The sequence below is a fragment of the Salmo salar genome, chromosome ssa04, assembly GCF_905237065.1.
Source record: "Salmo salar chromosome ssa04, Ssal_v3.1, whole genome shotgun sequence".
NCBI lineage: Eukaryota > Metazoa > Chordata > Actinopteri > Salmoniformes > Salmonidae > Salmo > Salmo salar.
This window is the reverse complement of record NC_059445.1, coordinates 51,976,078-51,990,690: the sequence shown is the minus strand read 5'-3', so window position 1 is coordinate 51,990,690 and position 14,613 is coordinate 51,976,078. Positions and strand designations below refer to the sequence as shown.

Genomic DNA, 14,613 nt, shown 5'->3' with positions numbered 1-14,613 from the left:
GAACCAGATTGCTCTCTTCCAAATATTTTACATTTTTTTGCTTCCCTTTGACATAAACGGGCAGGGAAGACTTTGTACAGTTATTCATTGACAAACTCCGCAATTCAATAAATTGCAGGAAAACCTACTGCAGGTTCACTGAAAATGTTTACACCATATTATTTAGGACAGATTAATTCCTGTTAATATCCAAAACAATATCCAATGACGATGTCTATGGCAGGAACCTCCTATTGTGTGTGGGTTTTAACAAGGTTAACACCATGACAGTGAAAACATCTGAGTGAACCTGCGGCTTTCCTTTATCTGCAATTTATTGATTTTAGCTCATAGATTTGGAAACCCAAAACATTGAGTCCAGTTAAAGTACTTTGACATCCATGGGACTACATAGTGCACTCTTAAAATGTGGGGACAGTGTTGACGTTCCATTGGATCAATTGTGGAATTTAAATAGTATAGAGGGCATGATAGCATTGTCAGAGTATGTACAGTATACAGTATACAGTCCACACTGGATGATAAATAAGCAACAGACAGGAACAACAAACAACATACCTGTCCTTTATTTATAGATTTTTCACATTGTCGGCTCGGGTATTCAAAAGAACGACCTTTGGTTACTGCCCCAATGCTCTAACTGTTAGACTACCTGATTTGCCTTAAAGCAGAAGACCAAGTCCTACCACCAGCAGTTGAACAGAGTTTGCTACTTATGACCTGATTTGCATCTCTGATTGGTGGATTTTCATCTCTGATGGGTTCATTTGCATCTAGTAGCTGACGCCGCGCCAGTAAAGCCGCTGAGCAAATCTCCTGACCGCACACCGTTATCAATTTGGAGGGCCGTCGGCCTGCCAATTGCTCGTTGCTAACTGGTATGCTGTTAGAAATTTGGCAAGCCTGGAAGTAGGATTGTATTTTTTTTACAAGGGGGTGATGAGAGAAGTCTTGTTTGTATAAGATGGTGTGGAGTATGGGTATTGCTTCGAAATGAACAGATGATGAGTTTGGAGAGAGTGAGGGGGTTACTGACGGTCGGGTTGGTCGGTGGGACAGACCACGCTTGCTTAATCAGCCAGTGGCTGACTGAACACAGCTAATCTCTGGACCCTTCCATTGAGCAACAAGGTTGGAGACTGACACAGAGAGATCAACAGTTTGGCAAACAAAAGAGAGGGAGCCAGGAGAGAAGGACTGGAACAAAGTCAAAGAAGGACAGAGCGGACAGTAGGCGCAAGAGAGTTGAATTTGAAATAGAGGAGAGAAAACGGCAACAGAAAAAGTTTAAGATTAAAAGTTAAAGATTGATTGAATTATTGTCATGGGTGTGGCCACTTAAAGCAGTGAGGCACAACAGCAGAGACAAGCAACTTTTGTCTGGTGGTTAGAGGGGGAGGGTGGCAGACTTAGGAAGACAGGGGAGGGTCAGAGGTAAAGGGGTCAATAGAAAGACTGAGAAAGACACTGAGTGGGAGCCGTTCAAGAAGAGAAGGCCAGAGAACTCACTCATGAGGCAGAGGCAACGCTATGGATAGATAGAAGCTGGCAGACATAGTAGCATATCAAGGGGGAGAGAGGACAGACAGGGCTAGGCTGAGTCACATACAGGCAGTCGGCATGGGGATAAAGGGCAAGGCGGCTTTGGCCATCGTGGTTCTACTGTTCTTCCTCGGCTCCATGTGGCTCCGTGAGTAACATATTTGTCTCAAGCTAACACTGAGGGGAGGCTGTGTGTGTGTTTTAGAGTGTGTGTTACTGTGACTCGAGCTAGCAGCATGTGACTGTCTGTGAGTGGCTGAGCATGTGGCCTGTACAGTAAACATTCCATGTGTTAGCCATATAGTGTAGCTTTGTTGATTTACACATGCCTCATTTGCTTGGGATATATAGAACAATAACACACGGTGTCTGCTGACCTGGTAATCTATAGAAGTTTGTTTTCCTCTTGTGGTGGTTAGGCTACGGTCCAGGGCCGGCCCTAGCCTTTTGGGAGTCCTAAGTGTGATTTGGTTGGGGGCCCCCCACCTCGCGGGAAAAACATTTGAGTGGCCCTCTTAACATTTGAGTGGTCCCCCTCTTGACTGCGGAGATAGATTTGTTTTGTTTTAAAGTACATTTCCTTCAATTTGACACATTTTGCCATGGGGAGTAGACAAGGTGTTGCAGTTTAAAATCAAGTTTGCAGCAATTCTGCACATTTTGTCATGGGGTGAGAGAAGTTTAACAATTTTATAAAAACTTTCTTGCAATTCTACTCATTTTGCCATGGGACAGAGAGAATGTCCAGTTCTTCAGCAAATTTTCTGCAATTCTACACATTTTGTCAAGACGTATACCATGTTAATGATGAGCAACTAACAAAATCAATGGAGGTCAGGGCCCCTGGGCACATGCCCTGCATGCCCATTCGGTTTATGACCATAATAGCTGGCTAGATGAATTTACCAATCTAAAAATTGTAAGCTGACGTGGCTAATTGAGTGACTGTCAGTGACTGACAAAACAAAATAGAAACTGCTGATGCACAAGCAAATTTCGAAATTGATTTGAATTGTCATTTTTGACAATGATCTACATAAAATACTCTAATGCCAAAGTGGAAGAATATTTTTTTTTTATGAATGGAAAATAAAACCCTAATGTATCTTGATTAGATAAGTATTCAACCCCCCGAGTCAATAAATGTTACAATCACCTTTGCCAGTGATCACAGCTGTGAGTCTTTCTGGGTCTCTAAGAGCTTTGCACACTTGGATTGTACAATATTTGCCCATTTTTATAAAAAATTATTCAAGCTCTGTTAAGTTGGTTGTTGATCATTACCCTACATTTTCAAACGGATTTAAGTCAAAACTGTAAGCCACTCGGGAACATTCAATTTCGTCTTGGTAAGCAACTCCAGTGTATATTTTGCCTTGTGTTTAAGGTTATTGTACTTTCCCCCTCTGATTTTGCCTGTGCTTAACTCTATTCTGTTTATTTTTATCAAAAGAATCACGAGCTTACCCATAACATGATGCAGCCACCGCCATCCGTTAAAATATTAAGTGGTACTCAGTGACGTTGTGTTGGATTTGCACCTAACGTAACGCTTTGATGGCAGGACAATTCTTTGCAGTATTACTTTGGTGCCTTATTGCACACAGGATGCAGGTTTGAAATAATTTATGTTAGTATTGTGGAGTAACTGCAATGTTGTTGATCCATCCTCCGTTATCTTCTATCACAGCCATTAAACTCTGTAACCGTTTTAAAATCACCATTGGCCTCATGGTAAAATCCCTGAGTGGTTTCCTTCCTCTCCGGCAACTGAATTGGGAAGGGCTCCTGTATCTTTGTAGTGACTGGGTGTATTGCTACACCATTCAAAGTGTAATTAATAACTTCACCATGCTTAAAGGGATATTCAATGTCAGCTTTTTTTTTTACCCATCTACCAATAGGTGCCCTTCTTTGCAAACCATTGGAAAACCTCCCTGGTCTTTGTGGTTGAATCTGTGCTTGAAATTCACTGCTTGACTGAGGGAACGTACAGATAATTGTTTGTGTGGGGTACAGACACTATTATTGCACACAGAGTGAGTCCATGCAATGTATTATGTGACGTGTTAAGCACATTGTTACTCCTGAACTTATTTAGGCTTGCCATAATAAAGGGGTTGAATACTTATTGACTCAAGACATTTCAGCTTTTCATTTTTTATTAATTTGTAAACATTTCTAAAAACAATTCCATATCAGTGACACAATCTAAATGTAATCCATTTGAAATTCAGGCTGTAAGGCAACAAAATGTGTAAAAAGAAAAGTGGATGTGACTAGTTTCTGAAGGCACTATCTTATAAGTTTTTAGGTCGGGGCCCCCTAGTGGCCGGATCCCTAAGCGGCAGCTTATGTCGCTTATGCCTGGAGCCGGCCCTGCTGCTCTCTATACCACACACCAACACATCCTGCTACTCTACACCATAATCAGGGCAAGCTTGGCTTCTCTTCTAACTTCATAAAGCACCATAACTTTAGTTGCAGTGAGGAAAACATGCACTCAACAAAGGTATTGAAATAGAGAAAGAGAGGAGGGAACCACAAAGAAACATTCCGTTTACAAGAAGTTGACTGCTGTTTATGCTCAAGGATGTATGTGAATTCAACATTTGTTATACACAAGTTTGCAATAATCAATGTTATGATGTATGTTATTTAGATCAACAGGGTAGCCTATTGTCATGCATCTCCCATTATCATAGATGTCAGTCTCATGATATGAGATGGAATGCATGAGTGATCTAATTAGCCTTTATTACTCCCATTGGGTGCAATAGGTCATGACCGTGTGATACAGCTTGGTAGAATGTTCAGAAAGAAGGACCGTCATATAACTTAATGATTATAAATTATGTCTGTCTATCAGAGCCGAGTGAGGTTTTGTCACTATTCTGAAGGATTACATGTTTTGGTTGCACTTTATTTTACAGTAAGAAAATGACCAGGTATTAACTTAGAAATGACATGATTAATGATCATTATCGTGTAATAACTTATACATGTACATTAAATGTTTGAGTCTTTGAGATTCAAAACATGTACAAAATGGCACAATTTTGTACTAGTTGTTACAAATACCAAGTACATGCCAGTGGATACAGTGCAGAAGAACAAAGTGCTAGTAATGTTTCTGAGTGCATTCTTTAGCAGACCATAGCTGTCTCTCCTCCCAATTTATTGACATAGAGATGAGTAAACACATTTTCCCCTGATCTTTGAAAACTGCTAAGATTAAGATATAATGTTTTCTTTCACTTTACAGAAGGAAGTTTGGATTACCAGTGGGACTCTTGTCTTAAAGGTTACATTCAGATAAACAGTGTAAGTCAACAAGAGATGGAACTATGGTAAAATAAAATGACAACCTTATTCTAAACCTATTTCGCACAGCTGGATTTTATTGGAATAAACTTAATAGGGACCACCAAATTTACTCACATTAACCTCTCCTCTCCCTTTCCTACTCCTCTTCCCCCATGCCCAGCCTCGCCATCTGTCCAATGGCAGTGAGGCTGATAGTGATGAGGACGGGGCCATACTGGAAGTGTGTCCCGGTCAGAAGTTCCAGGTGTCGGAGCTGTTGTCTCACCTTCTGGCTGCGCTGGCACCCACCAACGACGTGCTGCTGCAGCCTTATCTGGCCAGTTGGGACGAGCTTATCAAGTAAGCCCATCAGGCAGGACATGCAGACACAGAGACCAGACTCCAGCCAGTCAATACACTGGCTGAATAAAAGGGACATTCACATCCGCTTGGATGAACCAGGCTGAATGAACTCTAAACAGAGATGTGGATTATTTGGGCTCTGTGTGGTTGTTGATTGCTTCTCTCCTCCTCCTGCTCCATCCTCTGTGACAGGTTCATGGAGGCTCTTGGACCGATGGTTGGACTCATATCTCAGGAGATTGAAGCCAAAACTTCCATAATCCGTGACCTGACCCTGCGGGAGGCAGGTAGCAGCGACGAGGGAGAAGTGGGCCTAGCCTTGGGGTTGGTGTCTGGTACCAGAGCACATGGTGGTGGACAGGAGGAGACAGAGGCCTCAGTGGCAGCGCCAAGCAGTGCCTACCTGTCTTTGCGCTCTATGATCCACACTGAGTTGAGCCGGGGCCTGGTAGACTTCCAGCAGACGACAGAATCTGGGTGTCGTACTCTGCTCCGGCTGCACCGGGCCCTGTTGTGGCTGCAGGTCTTCCTGGAAAAGCTGGGGGAGGGGCCTGTGGGCGGCCGGCTGCGGAGCCCCTCGGAGCTCTGCCGTGAGGCCTATCAGCACACCCTGGCCCACCACCACTCCTGGTTCGTACGCAGGGCAGCGGAGATAGCCTTCATCGCTATGCCTGAGCGGGGCTTCTTCTACAGGCTGGTGTGTGTGACGAACCAAGAAGAGGCCAGCGTGGTGCTGAACAGGGTGGTCCGGGCCATCGGAGAGGTGTATGACAGAACTCAGGGGGTCCTGGAGGAGCATGGCATGCTGGACCTGCCGTAGGAGAAGAGCAGGGGGGGGTGGTCTGTTTCTGAGAGACCAGCCACATCTGGACATTACAGCACTACTGAGCCGAACCAAGCTGAGCTGAGCTGTACTGTGCTGGCCAGGTTACGCATCCATCATGGTTGAAATTATGCTGGTAAGGACAATGTGAAAATAAAATAGCAAAACCAGCACATTACTGTTCGGGTTTGCATAATAGCATGAATTAGGTCTTACAGTCTATCCCCTGGTGTCTTGTTCCATATGCTGTACTATCTTTTATCAGGCTAAAGTTCACATGTGCGCAAGAACAATGAGCTGCTCAAGTAATCATGAGTGAGTGCTCTCAACAGAGTTTACCAAAAGGGCCAATTTGTATTAGGGGCCATATGACCAAAGTGCTGGTGAAAACAATCAACTGAAGCTAAATGTCTTCATTGTACAATTGATAAGTCATTGTCATGTCACAGTTTGTCTGTGTGAGATCACGCACTGGAATTGTTATGGTGTTGGAAGACCATGGACTGGTTGAAAAACAAGTAACTAATCATGTATTGTTGTAAATTCTGAAGATGCTGCCAATGTAAATCCATAGGTCAGTGATTGTTGTAAGTGTTGTTGTATGTTGATGCGTAATTCAGCATTGGCATCATTGAATCAAAGGCCAATCACAAGACAAAGGACTTTGTCCATGCCCCACATTGTGATTATGTAATGATTTTATATGGGATCATTTGTGAAGATCTTCTAGGGCTGCTGGACACATCAGATGGACTTTATTCAGGGTTCTCAAAAGCACATTTACAATGCAGTTATTCACTGATCTTAGCTACTGTTGTTGTCATGGTTTAAGTACGTATGCATTACTACAAATTTGACACTGCAGAAGGAATATTTTTGATGTGTTAAAATGTTCTTAATGAGTCTTGCCTGGCTACCCAAACTCCTTGCTCCGGCCAAACGAACGGACGTTCGTTTCTTCTCTGCGTTGAGTCTGGATCTGAGTACCTCCCGTACGATTTTGAGAATGGAAATACGTTCTAGACCAGGGATGGGTAACTTTGATGGGGGTGGGGGCCACAAAACATCTGAACTCATCATGGGGTGCCGCAGTGGCTCACTGGTCTGCGTGCCGACATCCATACCCAAACATGCAGTCAGAAAGAGCCCTAACCTTTTGGGGGATCCTAAGTCAAATCTTCTTAGGGCATGTGAGCAAAACAGCTAGAGGAGAGAAAGTTTGTTTTAGAGTTAATTTCCTGCAATTGTACACATTTTGCCATGGGGCAGAGATAAAATTCATTTTTAAAGCAAATTCCCTGCAATTCTACACATTTTGTCATAGAGTTTTTTATTTTTATATATGATAGCTGACTTAGTGACTAACAACATCCAGTGGGGCCCCCCAGTCGGTAATTCGACCATGATTACTACAAGTTTAGATAGCTGGCTAGACTAACTTACCAACCTAAAATATGTTAGCTTACGTGGGCTAATTGAGTGCATTGAGAGAAACTGCTGATTTTATTGAGTTGGAAATTGATCCGTGGGCCCTGTTCTAGACCATCTGATTGGTCCCAGAAACCAAGGGTTTGGGCCAGAGCCAGAACACACGTTGGTAAAGCAACGTTTTGAAAATTCGTCTTTGGCTTTGATACTCTGATTGGTTAGAGAGTATCCATTAGCTGATGACTTTGTTTTTTTATAACACCCCTCATATTGACATCAACACAAATGACTTCAATGATTGCAGCAAAGATGTCATGGCGACAATGTAATCGGGTCTAACGGTCGTCTCACGCCGAACTGCGCAAGTTCAGGCCGTCAAATCAAAGGCACTCCTTCGAGATACAGTTGTTTTTGACAGAAATGAAAATGTCAGTTTGTCACTAACACGAGGTTGGAGTAAACACATGTTCAACTGCTTAAGACATTGGCTCAAATCTAGGTTGTGCCTTCAGATTTCGAGAAAACTAACAACTAAGGAATAATTTTTCACTTCTCAAACCCCGGACATGGTCTGTTTCACAAGCGTTCCCGGAAGTCTCGCGATGTTGCACCTCTGGATTTGAGAAACTCTGTGTTTGCAGTCTGACTGAGCTATGTAGCGAACTAGTGCAGCGGAAGAATTCTGTTGAGTCATCAGGCAAACGTGTTATATCCGGGGCCTTTGATCTTATGTTGCAGTACTACAGTATATCCACCAGAGGTCATAGTGTACTACACATACACATCAGTTTCACTGAACCCTGAATGCTGATAACGGTTAGTGGCAAAGTCATTTATATGAACATTTGTGACGTAATCACTTCTACACCCTCCCTTCGCTTGGACATACATGCTGCGAATGGCATTTTAAGAGATGTTTCCAGAGCGACTTACAGTAGTGAATGCATACATCATACAACTTTGGAGATATGCAGTTATTCACTGATCTTAGCTACTGTTGATGTCATGGTTTAAGTACGTATGCATTACTACAAATTTGACACTGCAGAAGGAATATTTTTGATGTGTTAAAATGTTCTTAATGAGTCTTGCCTGGCTACCCAAACTCTTTGCTCCGGAGTTCCATAAAACAATTGAATGGAAAGAGTCCAAACAAGCATTATGAGGAAATGAACTGGGGGTTAATGAGCCCATGTGGAAGCAAGCCTAATGTGAGAGAGAGCGAGAAAGCTGGTGCGTGTCCGGTATATCAGCTGCGTGCGTTACACTTGATCACACTATTTTAAACCCACAAATGCCTCTAATGCTATGTAATCCTTGCTCTCTCTTCCTATCGTCCTCCACTGGATCCCAATACCAGAAAGGATGAATTGAAGGAGGGAGAGAGAGTCAAATTCTGTTGTAATCTTGTAAAGTGGTCAGAGCAGAGTGAACGCGTTAGAACCACTATGACATTTAACAACATGAAGCGCTGTCCAATCATAGAACAGACAGTCGGACTCTAGCACATTTACGTATCTTGTACCTCTTATGAAGAAAGTGCAAAAATGTAGTGGTTTTGGTTGAGTTGTCTCGAGGTTAATATTATACATTGTAACGCAGGTGATCTACAGTACAGGCAAATTAAGATTACATTAGATTACATCCATCTGCCTGATGTTACCGCTTGACTCCACCACTCCCTTACTTCCTCTTTCCCCAGAGCCTCACTCTATTGGGCAGCTTCAACTTTATACAAAACCAGTTTGTATCAGCCAATCATTTCGTTTGATTACTGTTGACGTTTACAAAACTAATTGTGGAAGTATTTGTCCATTGACTTGTGAATGATTCTGTTACATGTCTCCTTTTACTCAAACTGTCAAATATTAGAATACATAAACTTCCTCTTATGTCATCCTGTAGACTAGAGTGTATTCTTTCAGTCTGTCTGTCTGAATGACTGAGTAAAGAAGGATGGATGAGCGCATACAGGCACACTGAAATGTGAAACATAATCTGAGGTGAAATGATCGGGAACAAAAACAGACAAATCTGGTTGTTTCAGTCAATCATATTTATTGATTTCAATTTTTTTTTTACAATGAACATAAGCAAAATAATTATATACATACAATATACATACAGCAAAAACATGATATACATACAATAATATACATACAGCAAAAAAATTATAGAATTATCAGACAATTCATTTTGGGTGAGAGACTATCCCAAAGTGTTTCAAAGGAGTTCTACCTTAGATCGTTTTTAATAAGCTGTCTGATTCAAGATTTTCAGGGACATAACGTTTTTATATTATTTTTCAGGAGGACCTTTAGTGAAAAGCTGTCTTGCTGCTTAGAAGTGAGTTTGAAACAAATAGTTAGTTCACACTAGTTTCCACATGCAGTGGTCACAGGCAAGTATTGTGCTGTTTGGGGATAAATCCTTTGCAGTTACTGTAAATATGCAGCTTTCTATTGAATCAGTGTAACTGATCAAACCAATACCAGAAGAGGATGCCCTTCTTCATCTCATCATCTTGGTGCCCATATAGACATGCACTGTTCACCTAAAAGAGTAGCCAGTAGACAATGACTGAGAAAGAGTTTGAACAGGGCAACCATTCAATAAGGCAAGGTTGAAAACAAGACAGAGAAAGAAGGGGTCAGACTTAGAAAAAGAATTCTACTTGGTATGTGTTTAACAGTCACGTTTCCTCCAGTCTCACTCAGAATTCTGAGATTACAGGTCGAAAACCTACCAGGTAGCAACCCTGTCTTAATACAATACCAAGCTAATACATTATTTCCTCTTTACAACAAAATAACAATAAAAATACTTTATCTCTTTTTGAAAACCGTTATGGTTCTATTGTTCAATCTTGAAGACGTGCATTAGCAAACATAAGTATATCTATATGTGAACGTAATATTTCCATGTTCTTTCCGTCTTCTTCCTCACGCTCTTTATTATTTATGTTACTATACATCTGTTGCAGCCATTCCAAGAATAAAAACATACAGCCACACAGGAAATAAATATATTGCTTTTTGAAGAAATGTCCAAATGATCACTTATAAACTGTTATATGGAGATATTATTACATAACAGGTGACACTGGGGAACAGCACGTTCTGTCCACCAAGAGACACTGTTGCCATTTAATGAAACATGCTCCTTCTGTGTGTATCATTATGTATGAATAGGACTGCTCATGAAATGACATTCACACATCATTCTGAAACATGTTTTAAATGAAATCCTTTCTCTCAGAAAGATCTGGGATCTGGCAATTGCAGCACCATTTTTTTCATACTTTTAAAATTCTCATAAATATCTTTGGTTGGAGGGAATGTGGCAGGACTAATCTTGTATGTAGCAAAGAAAAGCATTCATTTTGCCATCGGGAATATATCCACACCATGGATAGTATACACATTTACTTGTAGATTGAATTGTGAATGGAATGGGCTCGTGAGGAAACATGGCTTGTGGTACAACATGGCAATATGTGGGTCACATGGATAAAACCCTGATAATATTATAGAGTGTAAAGTAACTGTGGAACTAAGCACATACCATAGTCTTTCCTTACCTGACATATTTTAACAGAAAGCTTGGATGATTCGTGTGTGTGTGTGTGTGTGTGTGCGTGTGTGTGTGAGAGAGAGAGAGAGAGAGAGAGAGAGCAAAAGACGGAGGGTTGACACAAGGTGGAACTACAAAGAGAGGATAAGGTAGGGTACCTGTTTGGGATTATCGGACCAGATTAAGAGATTACAGTGAAATGAAGCATGACAGACTGAGTGGAGCAGGAATGATAAGGAATAGGTGGCACAAGCACTGCTCAAAAACAAGGACTATTGGTAGGCTACATGCAGCATGCATGTTTAGCATGGAGTCAATTTACCTTGTTCAATCACTCCTATATACCTCAACATGTATTATACAGCACATCTACCAAACAAAACATAGTATTACTGTCAGTCTTGATGATATTACCGAGGCACCACTTCAACCCTCTATACAATATACAATACTGACAGAGAAGAATAGGCCCTAAAAGTCAACCCAATCCTTCATTTGAGTGAACAGATGCTAGTGTTCTGAAAGTGTTGCTATGATGTCGTAGCAGGATCAGTCGCATTGGCACAATGTCACAGCCAAGGTGAGGTGCCAAGGCGAGGTGCCAAGGCGAGGTGCCAAGGCGAGGTGCCAAGGCGAGGTGCCAAGGCGAGGTGCCTGGGTTCAGCAGTGCTCGCTCAGATCCACAGATTCCTCAACTGATAGACGGGCTTTTCTTATTATGTGTACCTAATCAAGTCAGCAGCACATCCAGGGTATCTGTGCAACAGCACATTGACCACCATGCTACAGCAAATTCCTAAATGCTCAATTGTAGATGTTTATAGTTTTTGATAGAAGAGGTATCATTTCATATTTTTAAATGTACGTTTGTCTAACTATACAAATACTTTTTGAGATCAACTGACACTAACCAAAGAGTTTATCAAATTGAACAACTCCTGTTTAATTTACGTTGGTTGGTCTGCTGTACTCCCCTTTTTAAAGCAATGGAATGAATGGCAGAGAATCGAACCAAAATCAACCAAAATCAAACAAATGACCGTTATTACCAAAACAGCCCTACAGACATTCTGGTTAATGTAATCAGAAATGTTGGAGTCAGTGCATCTCAGTTTGAAGGCTATCACAGCAGTAACAAGCCATGTACAAACTGATGAAGTCGGTCAGACATTTTGGAATAAAAGTTTAAACAAACATAGAAACAAAAACAAACTGTCTATTTGTCCTTCTCCACAGAACCATAAGCATGTCGTCTTCACAAGAAAAACACAAACCAGCACAAATCAATACAAAATAAAATAACACAATCTTTTTTTTTTTCATTTCCAGAAACATGAAATATATGTGATGTACATGCAAAAAGACTAACCCATGAGCTGGAGGAACACAGCTCAGAACACAAACCATGTGTGCACTGTAAGAACAATGTATATTCATGTTATGGAAGACTGATCCAATTCATGACTGATGTGCAATTCAAGTGTTTATAACAGAAGAGTCCTGTTTAATGTGAATAATGTGTATGATTTGTCACTCTAATGAATATTGCACATTGCATATGCAACTCCCCAACCTACAGTATGACATTTTTCTTGCAAATGGAATTTTGTTAATACAAACAAACACATACAAACAAACACATACAGTACACACACACATACAAACATACACACACAGTACACACAAACATACAAACATACACATACAGTATACACACACATACATACAGACACATACAAACATACACATACAGTACACACACATACAAACATACACATACAGTACACACACACATACATACAGTACACACACACACATACAAACATACACATACAGTACACACACACATACATACAGACACATACAAACATTCACATACAGGGTCCTGTGTGGCTCAGTTGGTAGAGCATGGTGTTTGCAACGCCAGGGTTGTGGGTTCGATTTGGATAAGAGCGTCTGCTAAATGACTAAAATGTAAATGTACAGTACACACACACACATACAAACATACAGTACACACACACATACAAACATACAGACACATACAAACATACACATACAGTACATACAAACATACACATACAGTACACACACACACATACATACAGACACATACAGTACACACACATACACATACAGTACACACATACAAACATACACATACAGTACACACACACATACAAACATACAGACACATACAAACATACACATACAGTACACACACACATACAAACATACACATACAATACACACACACATACATACAGACACATACAGTACACACACACACATACATACAGACACATACAGTACACACACACACATACAGTACACACACATACAAACATACACATACAGTACACATACACATACAGTACATATACACATACAGTACACACAAACATACACATAAAGTACATACAAATATACACATACAGTACACATATAAACATACACATACAAACATACAGTACACACACACACATACAAACATACAGCACACATATAAACATACACATACAGTACACACACATACAAACATACACATACAGTACACATACACATACAGTACATATACACATACAGTACACACAAACATACACATAAAGTACATACAAACATACACATACAGTACACATATAAACATACACATACAAACATACAGTACACACACACACATACAAACATACAGTACACATATACACATACAATACAAACATACACATACAGTACACACACACATACAAACAAACCCATACAATACACACACATACATACAGACACAAACATACACATATAGTACACACATACAAACATACACATACAGTACACATATAAACATACACATACATAAAAACATACAGTACATATAAACATACACAAACATACACATACAGTATACAAACATACACATACAGTACACATACAAACATACAGTACACACACACAAACATATACACGTACACACACACACATACAAACATACACATACAGCACACACACACACATACAAACATACACATTCACATACAGCACACACATACAAACAAACATATACAAACAAACATACAGTATACAAACATATACATACAGTACACACACATACAAACAAACATACAGTATACACACATACAAACATACACACACATACAAACATATACTCAAAGGTGTTGACCTCAATAACTCCCCATGTTGGAGATGCTATCTTCTTATAGCTCACATTTCATTCACACAATGGCTGTGTGGGGGGGGGGGATGATCACTGCAGAGTGCTGCTGGCCGGTGGTTTAACATAACCTAATTAATAATTCCTGCAGAGAGCTGGGACATGACGCCTCCCGCTTTCTTAGGACACTAAAGACTATACACACATGAAAAATGACTCCGTCTCTGCATTCATCCACCAAAATGGTTTTTACATCATACGTTTAGCTGTTGAACTATTCAAGTGCACCAAAATAGACACACTGATATAAGGATATTATATATAAATAGATATACACGTTTTGTATTGTATTTTATGTATATTCGTATATAAAGGGGCACTCTAGAGGGAGGCAGCAAGGAAGGACCCACAG

The 14,613-nt window shown here is 40.6% G+C and overlaps 1 protein-coding gene across 1 annotated transcript; it reads left to right on the top strand.

Annotated features, from left to right (window-relative positions):
• Window positions 1–724: 724 nt before the first annotated feature.
• Window positions 725–9,359, top strand: gltpd2b (glycolipid transfer protein domain containing 2b). Its single transcript, XM_014197490.2, has 4 exons — window positions 725–1,690; window positions 4,808–4,866; window positions 5,030–5,208; window positions 5,404–9,359. The coding sequence occupies exons 1-4, from the start codon at window positions 1,621–1,623 to the stop codon at window positions 6,029–6,031; spliced, it is 936 nt and encodes a 311-aa protein (XP_014052965.1). The 5' UTR covers window positions 725–1,620; the 3' UTR covers window positions 6,032–9,359.
• The last annotated feature ends 5,254 nt before the right edge of the window (window positions 9,360–14,613 follow it).

Excerpts from the sequence above, each read along its gene's own strand:
- gltpd2b (XM_014197490.2), top strand. The coding sequence starts at position 1,621 with ATGGGGATAAAGGGCAAGGCGGCTTTGGCCATCGTGGTTCTACTGTTC. Across the intron at positions 1,691-4,807 it reads CCTCGGCTCCATGTGGCTCC|AAGGAAGTTTGGATTACCAG; the intron begins GTGAGTAACATA and ends TTCACTTTACAG. Across the intron at positions 5,209-5,403 it reads AGTTGGGACGAGCTTATCAA|GTTCATGGAGGCTCTTGGAC; the intron begins GTAAGCCCATCA and ends CCTCTGTGACAG.